The 16,614-nt window shown below is 44.4% G+C and overlaps 1 protein-coding gene across 15 annotated transcripts in view; it reads left to right on the top strand.

Moving 5' to 3' along the window:
- Positions 1-16,614, top strand: part of ABLIM1 (actin binding LIM protein 1) — a 296,293-nt gene that overhangs the window by 166,156 nt on the left and 113,523 nt on the right. For 14 of the 15 annotated variants that reach the window (XM_064595307.1, XM_045878918.3, XM_045878917.3 and 11 more), the window contains exons 3-4: positions 1,982-2,165; positions 6,290-6,399. In XM_064595307.1, the coding sequence (XP_064451377.1) occupies positions 1,982-2,165; positions 6,290-6,399 (294 nt within the window). Of the gene's footprint in view, positions 1-1,149; positions 1,899-1,981; positions 2,166-6,289; positions 6,400-16,614 lie in introns of those variants that run through there. The other variant, XM_054508410.2, reaches the window with a different exon arrangement.

The following is a 16,614-nucleotide window of genomic DNA, read 5'->3' as shown; positions in this document are numbered from 1 at the left end:
ATTAGCTTAAAAATGACCCTGTTGCCACCAGATCTTTTTATAAAGGATCTGTGAACTTTTAAACATACCCATTGATTGGAGGGGGCAATAAAGGCAATTACTGGTAATCCAAATGCATGATTTTGTCCCTTCTCATGGCTTTAAGAAATACCCATGTTTGGAAAAGCAACAGAGTCATCAAAACTGCTGATGTCATTGAGGAGTGACATCCCGGGGAGCCTGCCAAGTTTGACGCTGGATTCAACTTAATTCACACGCTGTGTTCTTAGTCATACCCTAGATACCAGAAGAAGAAGAATCCAAAGAAGTAAAGATGAGGACTCTCACCATAAAGTGCTTTGTCATCTTGTGGGGAAATAAGATATGTTCTCTGGGTATTCTGTGACTCCCATCACCACCAGGGTTGTGTTTGTTGCTGTTGAAGGAATTTGCAGTCCGAGTGCAGTCAGTCCATACCTGACGTCCCCCACCTGCAGGACCCATTTGTTAAGGAAGAGGCAGGTGTGTGCACGGTGGGGGCGCTGGCAGGTTAGAGGAGGCAGCAGGTGATGGACGAGCTGTTTTCCAGGTAATGTGATCAGAGTCGTATTTATAGGGTGGTCATTTTCAGGCGTGATGGACTCAGGCCATCATCTTGGGTTACTTGATTATAAATTGCAAAGAAGGAGGTCATAGCTGTGGAGTGTTGATGTAAACAAAGGCTGATGAATCCACAGTGGAAGGCTTGTTTGTAGGTTCGGTGTCACCTTGGATATCTCTAATGGCTTGCAATAGGGAACACTGCCAACAGGGGGTGGGAGAGTTGTCCAAGTATTCAGTCAGTACCTTACTGTGCCCGGCACCAGATCATCCAGAGGCACCGATGAGTCACGGGAACTAATTAGGGGAACACTGGAGGTGTTCCAGTAGGATTCTTAGGAAAGCAAGTTAGTGGTGGAGCTCATCTTCCCCCGGCCCACTGGGTGCCTAGTCCAGCTGTTTGCAGGAAGAATCAGGAAGAATCAGGAAGAATCTGGGATTCTTTGCCTAAGGCCCTTAGGTGTATAGGAGTCACCCAAGCCTGGGCATCGGGAGGGCAAGACTGGAAGTTCCCAGCTGTGTCTGCTGCTTCCCAGTCCTTTGGCAGTGGAAACACGTTATTCTCAGGGTCTGCCTTAGGCTTTAGTTTTGGACAAGTTGTGCCCTCCTCTGGTCTTGTCTGAACATGTAGGCCACACCCAAGCCCCTGACACGCTGGGACCTTTGCACTATCTCCATAATCCACAGCTGCACAGTTTCGAAAGAGACACCAAAATCCAGACGCAGCAAGGCATTCCCTTTTGCAGGTACTGAGGTCCCGAATGACAGTTTTCTCTTGGACACATTCCCTTTTCTTTCCTCTTTTGTCTGTTCATTTTTATCTCTCCCTATAATATATAAATAATTGGCTTGTCCTATTTGCTGCCCACAGAGAAAATTAAACGTCTGAATTTTTCATAGCTATGGGAGAGTGTTTCCAGAGTGGGGAAAAAATGGACATTGGGCATTTCAGCTCCTGCTTTCGGTATAGTGGGAATTTATTACTCAGCTCAGTAATAGTCTCGGCCCAAACCAAGTAGTTGTGTGGGCAAGCAGTGGATACCTTTCCTAAATCACACTGCCAGGGATACCTTTGTTCATAACCGAGACAGCACATACCAAGGGCATCTTTCCATCAAAGACTGATTATCTCTGAATCTTAGACATACCACAAAAGTCACTGAGCCCCAGCCAATGGATTTTCCTTGTATGAGATATTGCATCGCTCCCAAAAGGAGGGAAACAGAAGGGGAGGGAGGCAAGAGAGAACTCAGAGCCCAACAATAAATAGCTCTTTGTACCAGTCCCCTCCCCTCACCCCAAGCCACTGAGATCATGGAGTAAGTTCCCAGCATGCAGGGGAAGGCAGCGCTGCCCAGCAGCTTAGCAGATGTTGACCAAAGGCGAACTTGTCTTTCCACAGTGTGTGGCTGTGACCTGGCACAAGGGGGCTTCTTCATAAAGAACGGGGAGTATCTCTGCACCCTGGACTACCAGAGGATGTACGGGACACGCTGCCACGGCTGTGGGGAGTTCGTGGAAGGAGAGGTGGTGACTGCCCTGGGCAAGACTTATCATCCCAACTGCTTTGCCTGCACCATCTGCAAGTAAGTGGTGCCTTCCCCCAACAGAGAAGTGCTGGGTTCTGCTCTTGAAGCCTGGGATGTACACCTTTTGTCTTGAGTTGCACTGTCTTGAAATATTCTTTTTCTGATGCGCCCTTAGATTTTTAAAAAAATGTTCCTATTGTTTTATCAGTCTTAGTCAAAAAGTAATTTAGTTGGGAAACTTTTTTTTTTTTTTAAAGATTTTTTATTTATTTATTTGACAGGGAGAGACACAGCGAGAGAGGGAACACAAGCAGGGGGAGTGGGAGAGGGAGAAGCAGGCTTCCCCGCAGAGCAGGGAGCCCGATGCGGGGCTCGATCCCAGGACCCTGAGATCATGACCTGAGCCAAAGGCAGACGCCCAACGACTGAGCCACCCAGGTGCCCCTAGTTGGGAAACTTTACACACGAGGTCCTCTACTAAATAATACGACTGATTTTATGTGGCTTGAAACCAAGTGTGAAAGCAGCTCTGGGTCTTGAAACAGTTTGAGCAATGAAAACCTTAGGAGGAAATGGCATAACTTCTTGGAAGGATAAAGCTTCTTTGGAAGTATACGTTCATATGTGTGTGTTTAAAAATAGTCTTGTTTAGGGGCACCTGGGTGGCTCAGTCGTTAAGCGTCTGCCTTCAGCTCAGGTCATGATCCCAGGGTCCTGGGATCGAGCCCCGCATCGGGCTCCCTGCTCTGCTGGAGGCCTGCTTCTCCCTCTCCCTCTCCCCCTGCTTGTATTCCCTCTCTCGCTGTGTCTCTCTCTGTTAAATAAATAAATAAAATCTTAAAAAAAAAAATAGTCTCGTTTACTCTGTAGCAGAGCTGGGCAAACTCTGCCCCATGGCCCAAATTAGCCCCAATACCTGTCTTTGTAAATAAAGTTTTATTGGGACACAGTCACACCCATTTGTTCACATATGGCTGCTTGTGGCTTCTTTTGAGCTACAGTGGCAGAGTTGAGCAGTCATGACAGACACCGTATGATCCGCAAAGTCTAAAAAAAAAATACTTATAGTCTGAACTCTCGGGGGGAACAGTTGACCCACCTCTGCTCTCTAGGCTTCTGTCCTCTAGCAAGGTTAAATCTTAACTGCACAAACCAGCTTGGTTAAAATGATCAGTCAGAGAGAAGAAGGGGAAAGCATGTGAAGTGTGAGTGGGGAAAGGTGGTGGTTTCATCGTTGCTGTGTTTCGCAGACTACACATTACAGAACTTAAGATGGCTTCGCTTGCCGTAACAAGGAGAGTCCCCAACAAGGCTCAGCTACTTGACTGATCCACCCTAATCGGGCAGTCCCATTGCTTTTGGTGTACAGTTGCTGGCTGTGTGCTCCATTTTGCTGTAGCTTTGTAAAAATGACGGTTCAGAGGAGGTGTTTCGCTTTGTTTTTCAGCATCTCGTATTTCTAGACCAGAGAGATGTGAACTCTAGAAAGGTAAACTTCATTTTATCTAATTAGCTAACAAGGTAATACTCACAGATGAACCATATAAGATTTAGATGGAGTATTCATGGTAAAATTATTGTAATAATATTTTATGGTTATTAGTCCATTTCTCAAATATATCTTTTTAAATCCTAATTTTAAAATGCTGGATTATTGAGCTGAAAATTTTTCTGTATTTCATCCAAAGTAAAGTTTCCTCTTGACCTCTCCCCTTGCAGGCTGTGGCCCACTGCCTGCTTAAAAGCCCTTGGCTGGCATTCGAGAGTCCCAAGTTCTAGTCCTGCTTCCTGGACTATGTGAATTAAGTTTTTCCACGGCAGTTGCTTCATCCGTAAGATAGGAGGCTGTGGACTAGATCCCAGTGATTCCCCAAACAAGGATGAGCAGTGGACTCCTCCCCTGGGGAAGGTATCTTTACAAATGTCTGTTTCTAGCATTTTCCCCCAAACTCTCCTGCTGCTCTAGTAGTTTCTAGAGGGCTCCCAAGTATGGGGCTACTCAGCCAGGTTGGAAGGCCCTGGCTCAGATAAACTCTTACGAGCCCTCCTGATTCTGGCTTTGAGAGATCATTGTTTTAAAATCGGTGATGATGAATAAACGTCTATTAGTGATAGTCCTCTCTCCCTACGTTTGGGCCAGCGAAGAGGTACTCACTGTTGTTGTTGTACTCACTCACAGCTGCTGCTGAAGATGATGATATTCTACCTGAAGTGGAGGCCTCCTTTATGGCTGACGAGCTGCATTCATGTCGAATCTACGTTAACCCTCTTAGCAATTCCGTGAAGTCAGCCAGGAATTAGTGTCCCTAATTATGAGTGACTCTGGGTCTCAGAGTTTAAGGGACTTTCCCCAGACTAACACTGCAAGGCTAAGATTTGAACTCAGGTTTCCTGACTCCAAATCTAGTTCTCTTGATTACACACATTCACACAAATGGCAGAAGGAAGTGAAGCCATGTGGGCAGAGGACACAGTGGGGTGAAGGGGAAAAGAACTGAAGAGGGTCATTTATAAAATCACACAAGCCGAAGTTCAAAAGACCTGGCCCCATGTTAAGAACTGGACTCTGGTTTATCCCCTAGTGGATCCAGGTGGAATTCAAGTCTAAACATACAAACTTGGCTCAGAGGCAAGAGAGGAGGTTAGCATGCATTGCAGGGTCTACACCTGAGAGTTAGGGCCTCCTTAAATGCTGGGCCCCAGGTGCCCCAGGTGCCTCACTGGCCTCAACCTAGTCCTGGCCCCGATCAGAGGCAAAAAGCTCGTGCTTGTGCTTCTGGCCCCCTAATTCCTGATGTCCCCTCACAGAGCAGACTGGGGCCTCATTCAGGTTTCATGGAGGAAGCAATAGGCCCACTGGCATCCACCAGAGCATGATTTTTTATTGTTAAAGATAGAGAAGTCCTGTATTGGTGGATGCCACCTGCACCTGCCTGGGGTCCAGTCTCCTGAGCTGGTCAGTCCAGGCAGGTCACTTAACCTCTCTGGGCCTTATCTGAACAATGGAAAGTAACACAGCACCAGCACCCTGAGAGGAGAAGAGAGGGTCTCAGCTCAGCATTTGTAAAAGGAGGGGGCGGGGGAGAGTAAGAGACTGTAACTCTCCTTGAGGACCAGCACAAAGCACATCTGTGGAGTTGTTTTAAGTCCAAATTTACTACCTATGTGTGTGTTATGGTTAATTACCAACCGTTAGGCAGCGGAAGGGCCACTTAAAGGAGGGTTAGCAGCTGTGAAAGTAAAACTCCTGTCAAAGAGCCAGTGTTTGTTCTCAAGTAATTGCTTGTGACTCAGATGTGTGGGGATGTTTTGCTTGTGAGTTTTTCATTTCCTAACAGACAGAATCACACATTTGAAAGCTCATGTTAATGAAGAGTATTGGCAATTGCCAATTACAAGTAAGCAGACATGGAAATTGTCCTATGTGTCTTTGTTAATGACTTTTCTTTTTGAAAAACTACCAGGAACTGGCCAGAGAAGAAACGAGTAACACACATGCAGAGGCAATATTTTTGCAAACTGTTGTTGACGAATGATGCAAAAGGAAATGATCTCTCTGAAAAGAAGCTAATAGTTTTGTGTTTTGTTTTAAGTTTTTAGAAACTAATCGTTTTTAAATAGGTATTTACAGCACTGTTGTATTTCTCCACCAGGGATTGGGTCTCCAGCCCTGAAACACCCCGTTCACCCACTCAGATGTCCAGAACAAAGTCTCATTAGGTGCACAAATACCACGCAGGTCTAGGGAAGTTAAGGAGTTAATGCTTGACCTGTAACCAGTTCTCCTGGGGAGGGGCCTTAAGCTTGAATAGGAATTTATGGCATTTAAAATATTTCTTCTTGAAGGGTTTTCCATTTGGAAAATGGAAAATTTTCCTGTGTGTACCTGGCTAAGTGACTTGTTGGAACAGTCCCTCCACTAATGAGTAGAGGTCAATCATTCCATTTTACTGTCTGGTTGCTGGTAGAAGCAGTGCGTTCTCCCTTCTCAAAATGAGGCATGTTTATTTGTTTGGACTATATCCAGCTGGCTGGCTTGGTTAATAAGACTGCATTTCAGGCATTCTGGCTAGTGCTCCTCAAAGAAATGGATTGGCACCCGGGGGCAGCGAGCAGAAGGAGTAAGGAAAAGAAATTAAATTGCTGGAATAACCTTGAGGGCAATGTCTTTCTGTCTCCAGGCGCCCGTTTCCACCCGGAGACCGAGTCACGTTCAATGGGAGAGACTGCCTTTGCCAACTGTGCTCACAGCCGATGTCGTCCAGCCCTAAAGAAGCCGCCTGCTCCAGCAGTAAGTGCCCCAGCCACCCGTTGACATGAGTTCCTCGTAGCTCAAAGGTCGCTTAGGCAAGTGCCTTCCTTCCTGTGAAGCTGTTAGCTAATGCTGAGCATAGTCGCATCTAAGGCGTTTGCGATTGTAAAGCCTGAAGCCTTCGCTAAAACCCGTGCAGTGAGAAGCATCTCCCTGCTGTCAAAAAGGCGTAAATAGGATTGGACATCAAACTGTGCATTTTGAGAGTAAATGAAGGAAAAAGAATGATAAAACTTTCTGTGAGAAATGCCCATTTCCTCATCATGGTGGTTGAGATGTACAGACATTTGGTGGTGAAGGGATTGATAGCTCTGTCTATTAAAAAAGCTGTCCCCACTGTGCCTAGGGCAAGTGCGGTGATTTATACTCACCCTTCTTTATATCTGTTATCCTTAAATATTTATTCACTTGGAGGGTTTCTGACACTTATTTATTGAACAGATAGTTTGCTGAGCACCTACAATGTGTGACGTTGTTCCTACTCGAGATCCAGGCGTGAACAAAAACTCAGCATCCCCAGGAAGCTTACTTTCTAGCAGGAACAGGCAGACCATAAATGCAGACACCAAAATATCTAATATTTAAATTAAAGTAGGAAGAAAATGCAGGGTAAAGGGACTGCATTTATAGGGGGCAATCAAGGGAGACCTCTCTCAAAAGGTGACACTTAAGGAGAATCTGAAGTGTGGGAACAAGATATATATATGCCAGGGGATTTGTCATTCTTTATGGGGAGGTCTTGTGTGACCTGTAGGAATCCAGAGAAAACTAACTTGCTCCCAAACCTTCCCCCTGCTAACTTCCCTCATAGTGTCAGCTGCACTGTTTCTCCTAGTAAATAACATTGGGTAAGTCAGTTACCTTTTAAGTGAGATGTATTCTGATCTCTGGCACCAAACAATGACGCTCTACTTCCGTTTCCGCCCTGGGGGCATTAGGAAGTAGACCAGAGGTTTGCCTTGGTTTCTGTGGATTTTGCCAATCTTTGGGAGATCTGCAACAAATTCCATTAAGCTCCTCCAGTCTCTCAGTACATAAGAATGACATAAGCCACTTCTGCTCTGGAGGAATTCTGTGCAAGCCATCACAGTGATTCCAAATCTTTTTGTTAAAGAAGAAGAATCCTTATACCTTTGTTCAAAAAGAATGTTCTGACCAAAGCATTTGCATAGAAATTGGATTTGACCTTTGGGAGGAAAGAATAAAATAGATGTATTAGTGCCTCTTATTCAACACGACCAGATCCTTAGCATGTGAATTTATATGCCCTGCTGATAAATGCTAGCAGCCTGAACAGGGCAAGAGCTACAACGTAAGGCCCAGTCCTAGACCCCTAGGAGGGTTTCCAGTGCTTCACCCTTCTTACCTACCCTGCCCCAAGCAGGTCACTTGGGAGGTGAGCTGGGGTGGGAATAGTCACCCCACTGTGTGGGAGGGCCTACTTCGGAAGTACATTACCAAAAACTTTGGAGGAGTTTTTCAATCTAGTTAAGAAAAAGAGGATTTTGTGAATCCCAGGAAAGAAGGATAGCTGCTAATAGGGGATCATGTCCAGAGGCCTATAATAGAAATGGCTATGTCCTCAAATTCTGTAGAGTCCTTTAGTCCAACTGTCGTTTTTTTTTTTTTTTTTAAGATTTTATTTATTTGACAGAGAGAGACACAGCGAGAGAGGGAACACAAGCAGTGGGAGAGGGAGAAGCAGGCTCCCCGCCGAGCAGGGAGCCTCATGCGGGGCTCGATTCCAGGAACCTGGGATCGTGACCTGAGCTGAAGGCAGATGCTTAACGACTGAGCCACCCAGGCACCCCCAACCCCGCTTTGTTTTTTTAAGTAAACTTAAAAAAGTTTACTTAAAAAAGTTTACTTAAAAGTTAAAAGTTACTTAAGTTCCTCCCCCTCCCAACGTGGGGCTTGAACTCACGACCCTGAGATCAAGAGTCACATGCTCTGCCGACAGAGCCAGCCCAGCACGCCATAACTTTCTTGATAGGTGAGGAATTTAGGGCCCACGGGCATACTCAAGGTCACAGAAGCTGTCCGTTAATAAGGCAGGATTACAGGCAAGTCTTTGGAGTCCTGGTTTTGGGCTCTCTTTTGTTTCATCTCATACTCTTCATTGTTTGATTTAAGAAACAAACAAAACAGCAGACACTGTTTTGTGTGAATTCTCACACAAATTTAGGAAACAGCGGTGGATCTTTTTAAAGGCTTCCTGTCCTGCCACGCATGCAATTTGGGAACGGGTTTTCTCCTCACAGTGTTACCGAAATGATTATTCCAATTTTTATTAACCGTATTTTTGCTTTCACTGTATTTTCCATTTTATATGACATACATGTTATGTACATAAGGAAAAAATAAAAATTGTAAGTGTAAAAATGTATCCTACCCAAATTCATGATACCTTTAATGCTATATGTAATAACAATTGCATGTGCGCACATTGTTGGACCAAATCCTATTTTCTCCTTTGCTTTCAATGGATGAAATCTCTTTTCTATGCAGCTGTTTTGGTCAGGACAATTTTATTTTCAACAAGTACTTGTCTGTTTAGATCAGTACTCAACTAACATTTATGGGGCCTGTGGGGTGTTAAAAAGGAGCTCTTATATATGACGCACACATGCAAAATGCCCAAGCTGGGCAGGCACACAAATACTAGAGCAAGGGAATTCTCAGCAAGTTGCTGAAATTCACTGGAGCATAATTAGAAAACACTTGGTTGTTATTTGTAATTCTGTGAGAATTGCCCTATACATGAAAACTATCCTGATGTGACTTTAATTCTTATTTTAAAAATGTCTGAAACTTGGCAGATTGCCCTAAATCAAAACGAAAAACGAAATGCCTCTTTGATACCGTTCACAGAGTCGGTGAAACGTATCAGAGAGTCAAGGTCCTCTTTCTCCTTTGGAATGTTCTTTCAAAAAACAAATTTGCTCTTAACTGCAATTTTATTTCACATTCGGTGGCTGGTTTCCCATCTTCACTGCCTAGAGGTGAAAGACAGTGTGAGAGGAAGAGACGTGAAGGGTGGTCAACAGATCTAAATCAGTGATGGGGTGAGAATTCACACAAAACAGTGTCTGCTTGAGCTTCCTGGATGGAGGTGCGGTTTCTACTGTAGCTCATCGGGGGCTACCCTGTCTGGACTGGTCTGGCTTAAAGAGGACTCCCAGGGACGTGCCTGTGGTGTCACGGTCCTTCCTTCCACCACACAATCATTCCTTTAACCTTTATATGTAGTCTTCTTTATCAAGCACTCATATAGTGCTCAATGTGGGTCAGGTCCTATATAACTGGTCTACGAATTTTAACTCATTTAATTCACAGAGCCACCCACTAGCTTGGTACTAAAACTATCTCCTTCTCACAGAAGAAGAAACAAAGGGCCATAGAGGTTAATTTGCCCAAGATTACACAGACGGTAAGCAGTGGAGCTGAGTTACAGACCCAGGCTGTCTGGCTCCAGGTGCCATCCTGATGTCCCTGATGTCTGTTTCACAAGGTGGGCGTCACTCTCTGCGGAGCCTCAAGCGATGGCCTGCCTTGTCCGCACATTAACCCGAGTGTCCAGCCTCTAAGGGCTGTGCCCTTTCTACACACCACAGCTGCCTTCCCTTTGTCGCCAGGTTTGATGAATGGAAACCATGAGGAAGTTATTCCTAGAAACTACTTCCATTAAAGATGATCACCCCTGAATTAGTTAAAACTCTGGCTGCATCTGTGGCTGATGCAATTTGAATTCAATAATCAATAAACCTTCTATAACATGGAAATCATAGTAAAAATTACCTCAAAGGGTTGTGATGAACATTAATTAAACTGCTTTTACTCTTAAAAAAAATCAATTGCCTATGTCCAGCTGATCCATACCTTAAAGATAAAAATTGACGCCCAGGCGGCGCCTGGGTGGCTCAGTCAGTTAAGCATCTGCCTTCGGCTCAGGTCATGATCCCAGGAGGATCGAGCCCCGCATCGGGCTCCCGGCTCGGCGGGAAGTCTGCTTCTCCCTCTCCCACTCCCCCTGCTTGTGTTCTCTCTCTCGCTGTGTCTCTCTCTGTCAAATAAATAAAATCTTTAAAAAAAAATTTGACGCCCAGAAAAACATTAAGTCCAACCAGGTTACGGGCACTCCTCTAAAGCTCGGTTCTTCTCCAGTCTTTGCCAGCAGTTGAACTGGATTCCCATGGGATAAGGAGCCGTGCGAGGGGGAAATACGTGTTTGGCAACCTTGAGCGTAGGGAATCAGGGTTTGGATTGTCGTTTCCCGCACGGCTCCTTTCTGTTTCAGGCACCTGAGCAGGAGTGGGCTGCTGTCTACCATCACCGTTCCCATTTCAAAGGGTGTCTGACTGGTGTCTGATTGCGTGTGGGTTTGGTGGATTGACGCGATGACCACCCACACACAAATACATCCAAACCCATCTTCCTCCCGCCTCCCCCTCTGCACAGCTTTGTCATTATTCCAACTGCAGTTGGAACTCCTACAGGTATCAGGGCAAGTGCTTGACTTGGCCTGAATTTAAATCATTTCAGATAAAGAATCATGTGCATGCTTTCAAAGGGGAGGAAGACCTCTTCTATTATTTTATGTTTCCTTTTATAGTTGCAAGATAATTTTTATCTTATCTTTATAGTCCCTCCCCAAAAATCATCTGCAGGTTGAGTGGGATTTGTCTGCTGAGACACCTAACAGTGGGTGGGGTGGTGATGATCTGACGCTGGTGTCTGAGTGCCCTGGTCAGGCTCCTCTGCCACTTGCTGGCATTCTCTTTACCTTTCCAGCCTCCATTGCCTTATCTGTAAAATGGGATGGTAATCATTACCTTGTAGGATTAAATGAGCACATATATAGAAATGCTGTATACTTATAAAAAAGATAACTTCCTGTTCAGCAATTAATTTTTGAGTGTTTGTGGGAGACCATCACTGCTTCCTGTGCCTCTTCTTTTTTCACTCTGCTGTTCATGATAGTTGTCTTTATTAGCTCCTTTGATATTTTCTACCAGTATAAAAACCAATGAAGGCAGAACACATCCACACATTATATATAGCCCATGGATTGTTGGACTTTGACTCATGGGGATGGGTTTAATGGCAAGGTTTCCAACACCAGATCTGCTCCTCCTTGTTTGGACACTTTCTTCCTGTGGGAGAGGATGTATGGGTTTCAGACAGGCTGTGGCTGGTTCTGATCCCAGTTCCACCATGCACAGGCTGTATGGCCTCGAGAAATCAATCCCTGCCTCCATTTCTTTGCCTACAAAATGGGAAACAATAATAGTTCGTTTTTCAATGGGCTGTTGGCGGGGATTTGTATGAGTAATGTGTTTGAAAGATTCGTGACGTCTAATAAGCTCATCTGTACATTAACCATTATTCTTTATGGAAGTTACAAGACTAGAACTTGAGCTTAGAGATACTTAGAGCCAGAAAGGAACAAAAGAAAAAGGCATAGCATGGTGGTTAAAAAGATGGCCTCTAGGGGCGCCTGGGTGGCTCAGTCGGTTAAGCGTCTGCCTTCAGCTCAGGTCGTGATCTCAGAGTCCTGGGATCGAGTCCTGCATCAGACTCCCTGCTCAGCAGGAAGCTTGCTTCTTCCTCTCCCACTCCCCTGCTTGTGACCTCTCTCTCTCTCTGTCAAATAAATAAAATCTTAAAAAAAGAAGATGGCCTCTACATGTCAGAAAGCCTGGGTCAGAATCCTAATCCTCCCTCTTCCTAGCCAGGGAGCCTCGGGCAAGTTATTTGATGTTTTAGAATCTTACTGCCCTCATCTGAAAATTGGAAAATAACTACTTCCAAGGGTTGTAATGAGAGGTGAATGAGATACTGCAAGAGAGGACAGTCTAAATGTGGAGAGGGGTCTTGGAAAAGTGGTACAGGGGAAACATGAATAAACCAAAGGCCTTGTTGTTCAGTGTCCTGAGACATGAACCTGGAAAGGTAGAGTGACAGGGCCAGGGCTCGGGAGGCCTTGAGGAGTTTGACAACGTGGAGCTCCCGAGGATAGCTTTTAATCTGGAGGATGACCAGATGAAAGCCATGTTCTAGAAAGATTAAGGTGGTAATGGTGGTAGTGCTATGCAAAATCAGTGATTTGGGATCAGGGATCAGGGTTGGGGAGATCACTGATTGTGGGCAGAGGTAATAGCAGAGAGAAAAGATGAAGAATGTGAATGTCCAAGAAAGACTATAGGATGTCATTCTTTCATTCATTCCACAAACATTTCTTTGAGTACCAACGATGTTTCAGCCACCAGCCAAATTCTTTATAGTTAACATAATATATTATTGTGAGACAGTTGTCACAACTGAGAAACCAACATTGGTACGTAACCTATTGCATTTTAGTTGTGTGGGTGTGTGTCCACCTCTACCATCAAGATAATGACCTCATTAATATAAGGACCCTATTTTCTCTCTCTTTCATAAGGCCTAGCACAGAAAGCCCTACATCAGCATTCTGGAAATGGAATCAAAGCCATCTCTTTCTCTAAGTGGGCTAATAACCATCTTCTCTTTTTAGTGGATCTAGGTGTTCACTGTAAAATAATACAAATATTACAGAAAAGTTCAAAGAAGGAGGTGAAAATCACCTGAGGTCTCATCACCAAGATAGCATCTCTATGAACATTTTGGTGAACATTCTTCTGGGTTTTGCTAAGTGCTATAGATGTGTACATAAATTCTTCCCATAGCATTCTGTTCACTTATCTTCTTTTCAAAAATCATTTATTGTTTTGAGTGTCACACAGAAGACTGAAAGCCTTGAATTTGCTTAGGCCCCTTGGCAACAGGGCCGTGCACCCGGTGTCTTGCCAGAGCTGTGCTCTGCATTTCTATTAAGGCAATGATTACCCTGTACTTGTGCTAGTTCTTTGCATGTTTCTCTCGACCAAAAAATATATATACAGTCCTTGTTATTAAGTAGCTATGATGTTATTAAGTAGCTATGTTATTAAGTAGCTATTAATTCACTCGCTAAACGAACATTCCTATACTTGCTACGGGCACGGTGAGATTCATGAGGACCAAAAAATATATATACAGTCCTTGTTATTAAGTAGCTATGAGCAAGTACAGGAATGTTCGTTTAGCGAGTGAATTAATGCCATCCCCGGAGGGCCTTTGCGGGACTAAATCTCAGCTCCCAGGTCCAGAATGTTGAGTTCCGACTACTGTTTGAATGAGTGAGTGAAGAAGAAGAATGCAGATGGCTGATGTGGTTTTGTGAAATCATACAGGCACAGCTCAGGTGCACGGGCGGTAAAGGGGGTTGGCATGTTTAAAATCACCTTTATTTTCTTATTTACCAGATTTCTCCCTTATTTAATAAGAGGGGAAGCAGTTATTGCTTCAGGTAAATTTGTTGATGACAGTATCACAGATGGGTGTTTTGTTTTAAAGATTTTATTTATTTATTTGAGAGAGTGAGAGAGAGAGAGTGCGGGAGCGAGCACAAGCAGGGGGAGCAGCAAGCAGCGGGAGAGGGAGAAGCAGACTCCCAGCTGAGCAGGGAGCCCAATGCAGGACTCTATCCCAGGACCCTGGGATCATGACCTAGGCCAAAGGCAGACACTTAACCAAACTGAGCCACCCAGGCGCCCCATGTTTTGTTTTGTTTTAAGTAGAAGTGCCAAGGAAGGTATTTCCCCAACTTGAAGTGTGAGGTTGGAGGGAGGGCTCACCGCTCTGGGCATCTCAGGTGCGAGCCCCTGGCCTGGAGGGGCAGGGCTCTAACCTGGTGTGTCAGTTCCAATACTGTGGTCCAGGCTGTGGAGTAGGGTGTTGAGAGAGTTTGGAATATATATAGTAGCCAGAGGGTCATTGCAGAGCAACATTTATATGCAGATTTTTTTCACACTGAAATCCATAACAATTATGAGTCAGACATAAAGATCCCAGAGTGACACATTTTTTCACTTCACCAGAGACTCGATCGATCGTCTCGGTTGTAGGAAAGGAACAAAAGTTTCTGCTTTAATAGGGAATGGGTGTGATTTATGGGGAAGAAAGTACAAGTGAATACAAAAAGTGCCTTAGCGAATGGAAAGTTAATGACATTTTGTTAATTGCTTTGTTTGACTAGACATGCCTCTTACATGATAAGACCCACACCTTCTAACAACATAGCGGTAAAACTAGGATTTTAATGATTGGACCAGCATTCTTCAGTTGAATTTTAGTTTTTCAGTAGCAGTAAAAATCTAACTATGTATATCAAGAGTTGTATGGCCCTATAGATTGTCCCAGAAGGATATTTGAGAAACTGCTATTACTTGTAGTACTTGTCTCTAGCAGGGAGGGAGAGAAGGAAATTATTTTTACTATATGAAAAAAAATTTAACTGTATATATATGAATTGCCTATTTAAAACAAAAGTAGATTACAAATAAAATAATGTGGGGCGCCTGGGTGGCTCAGTCTGTTAAGCATCTGCCTTTGGCTCAGCTCATGATCCCAGGGTCCTAGGATTGAGCCCCAGTCTGGCTCCCTGCTCAGGAGGGGAGTGTGCTTCTCCCTCTCCCACTCCCCCTGCTTGTGCTCTCTCTCTCTCTCTGTCAAATAAATAAATAAAATCTTTTTTAAAAAATAAATAAAATAATGCTAATTTTACAAAATAAAATGAAAGGCCTATTCCAGACTAAAGTCTCGGTGCACTTTGCCCTTTCTGTGACCTTCAGTGTGTGCATATTAAGTGTTTGGGCACATGATGAAAGTCCTGAATGGACTTTCTACCCCTTCTCTTCTTCCTGTCTCTGGAAGGGAGTTAATGAGCTGATGTTTGCTAATGAGTATAGAACCTGAGAAACTGACGTTGAGCTCAAGTGTGATTTCCCCTTTGGCAAGAGCTCATATATGCTGAGTGACCATAGCCGGTTAAAGATTTATCATACAACTCTTCACCAGGTTAAAGTTTACTACTAAATTAGGAAAACAAGAACGTTAACCCTTCTTGGTACATTTTTTCGTTGAAGTGTAGTTCACATAACAAAACAAACCATTTTAATGTGAACATTCTAGTACATTCACCAGGTTGTAGAACCACAAACTCTCTCTAGTTCCAAAACATTCTCATCCCCCCAAAAGAAAACCCCATGCCCATAAAGCAACTACTCCCTATTCCCTCCTTCCAGTCCCTGGCAACTACCAATCTGCTTCCATTTCTGCGTTATTTACGGATTCTGAATATTTCATATAAATGGGATACATAAGTAGCCCATTGTGTCTGTCTTCTCCCACTTAGCATGTTTTCAAGGTTCACACAGGTTGTAGCATGTATCAGTACTCCATTTCTTTCTTTTTTTTTTATTTTATTCTTTTATTTGAGAGAGCGAGAATGAGAGAGAGTACATGAGAAGGGGGAGGGTCAGAGGGAGAAGCAGGCTCCTCGCTGAGCAGGGAGCCCGATGCGGGACTCGATCCCGGGACTCCAGGACCATGACCCGAGCCGAAGGCAGTCGCTTAACCAACTGAGCCACCCAGGCGCCCAGTACTCCATTTCTCTTTATGGCTGAATAATATTCCATTATGTGGATAAAACATAATTTGTTTATCCGTTCATCTGAATGAACCTTTAGGTCATATCCATCCTCTGGCTGTTATGAATAGTGCTCATGTGCATATGCATGAACCAGTGTTGGTTTGAGCCCCTGTTTTTAATTCATTTGGTCCTGGCACAATTTTAAGAGGGGTTTCCCAAGGGCTATCCCAAATCTCAAAAGCAGGGACTACCAACTTTCTGAATCTCCCCCAGAAACCGTTGGGCTGGTGTCCACTAACGTTCACAGTGTGGCAGGCTGTGGCATGAGCGCCATTGGATGGCCCCAGGTAGCCTTCATTTGGCTCCCTTCCCTACTCTTCCCTACTCTGCCTGCTCCCTTCCCTACTCTTCCTTCCTTCCGCTTTTCTGCCTGTTTTCCTCCTCCATTGGTGGCCATAACTTGAGCAGAGGACTACTTAGTCCTGCTGGTAGAAGTCTGACCCCCAGTTCTCTTCACCTTGTCCAGCAGAGTATCCGCAGTGCTGAGGACTCAGGTTCTGAACTTTGACACGTTAGTTCTGTCTTCCTGCACAAATACGTGTAACAGTTGCCCTTTTGAGGGATGGCTCAGGGATTAAGCAATGTTTACGAGGCATATCTGGATTATACACTGTAAGGAGAAAGAAGAACTGCTCCAAGCC

This window comes from Mirounga angustirostris, unplaced genomic scaffold (assembly GCF_029215605.1).
Source record: "Mirounga angustirostris isolate CCGP_5_RB_7025 unplaced genomic scaffold, mMirAng1.0.hap1 SCAF_6, whole genome shotgun sequence".
Lineage (NCBI taxonomy): Eukaryota > Metazoa > Chordata > Mammalia > Carnivora > Phocidae > Mirounga > Mirounga angustirostris.
The sequence above is the reverse complement of the archived record's forward strand: the minus strand, read 5'-3'. Positions and strand labels throughout refer to the sequence as shown.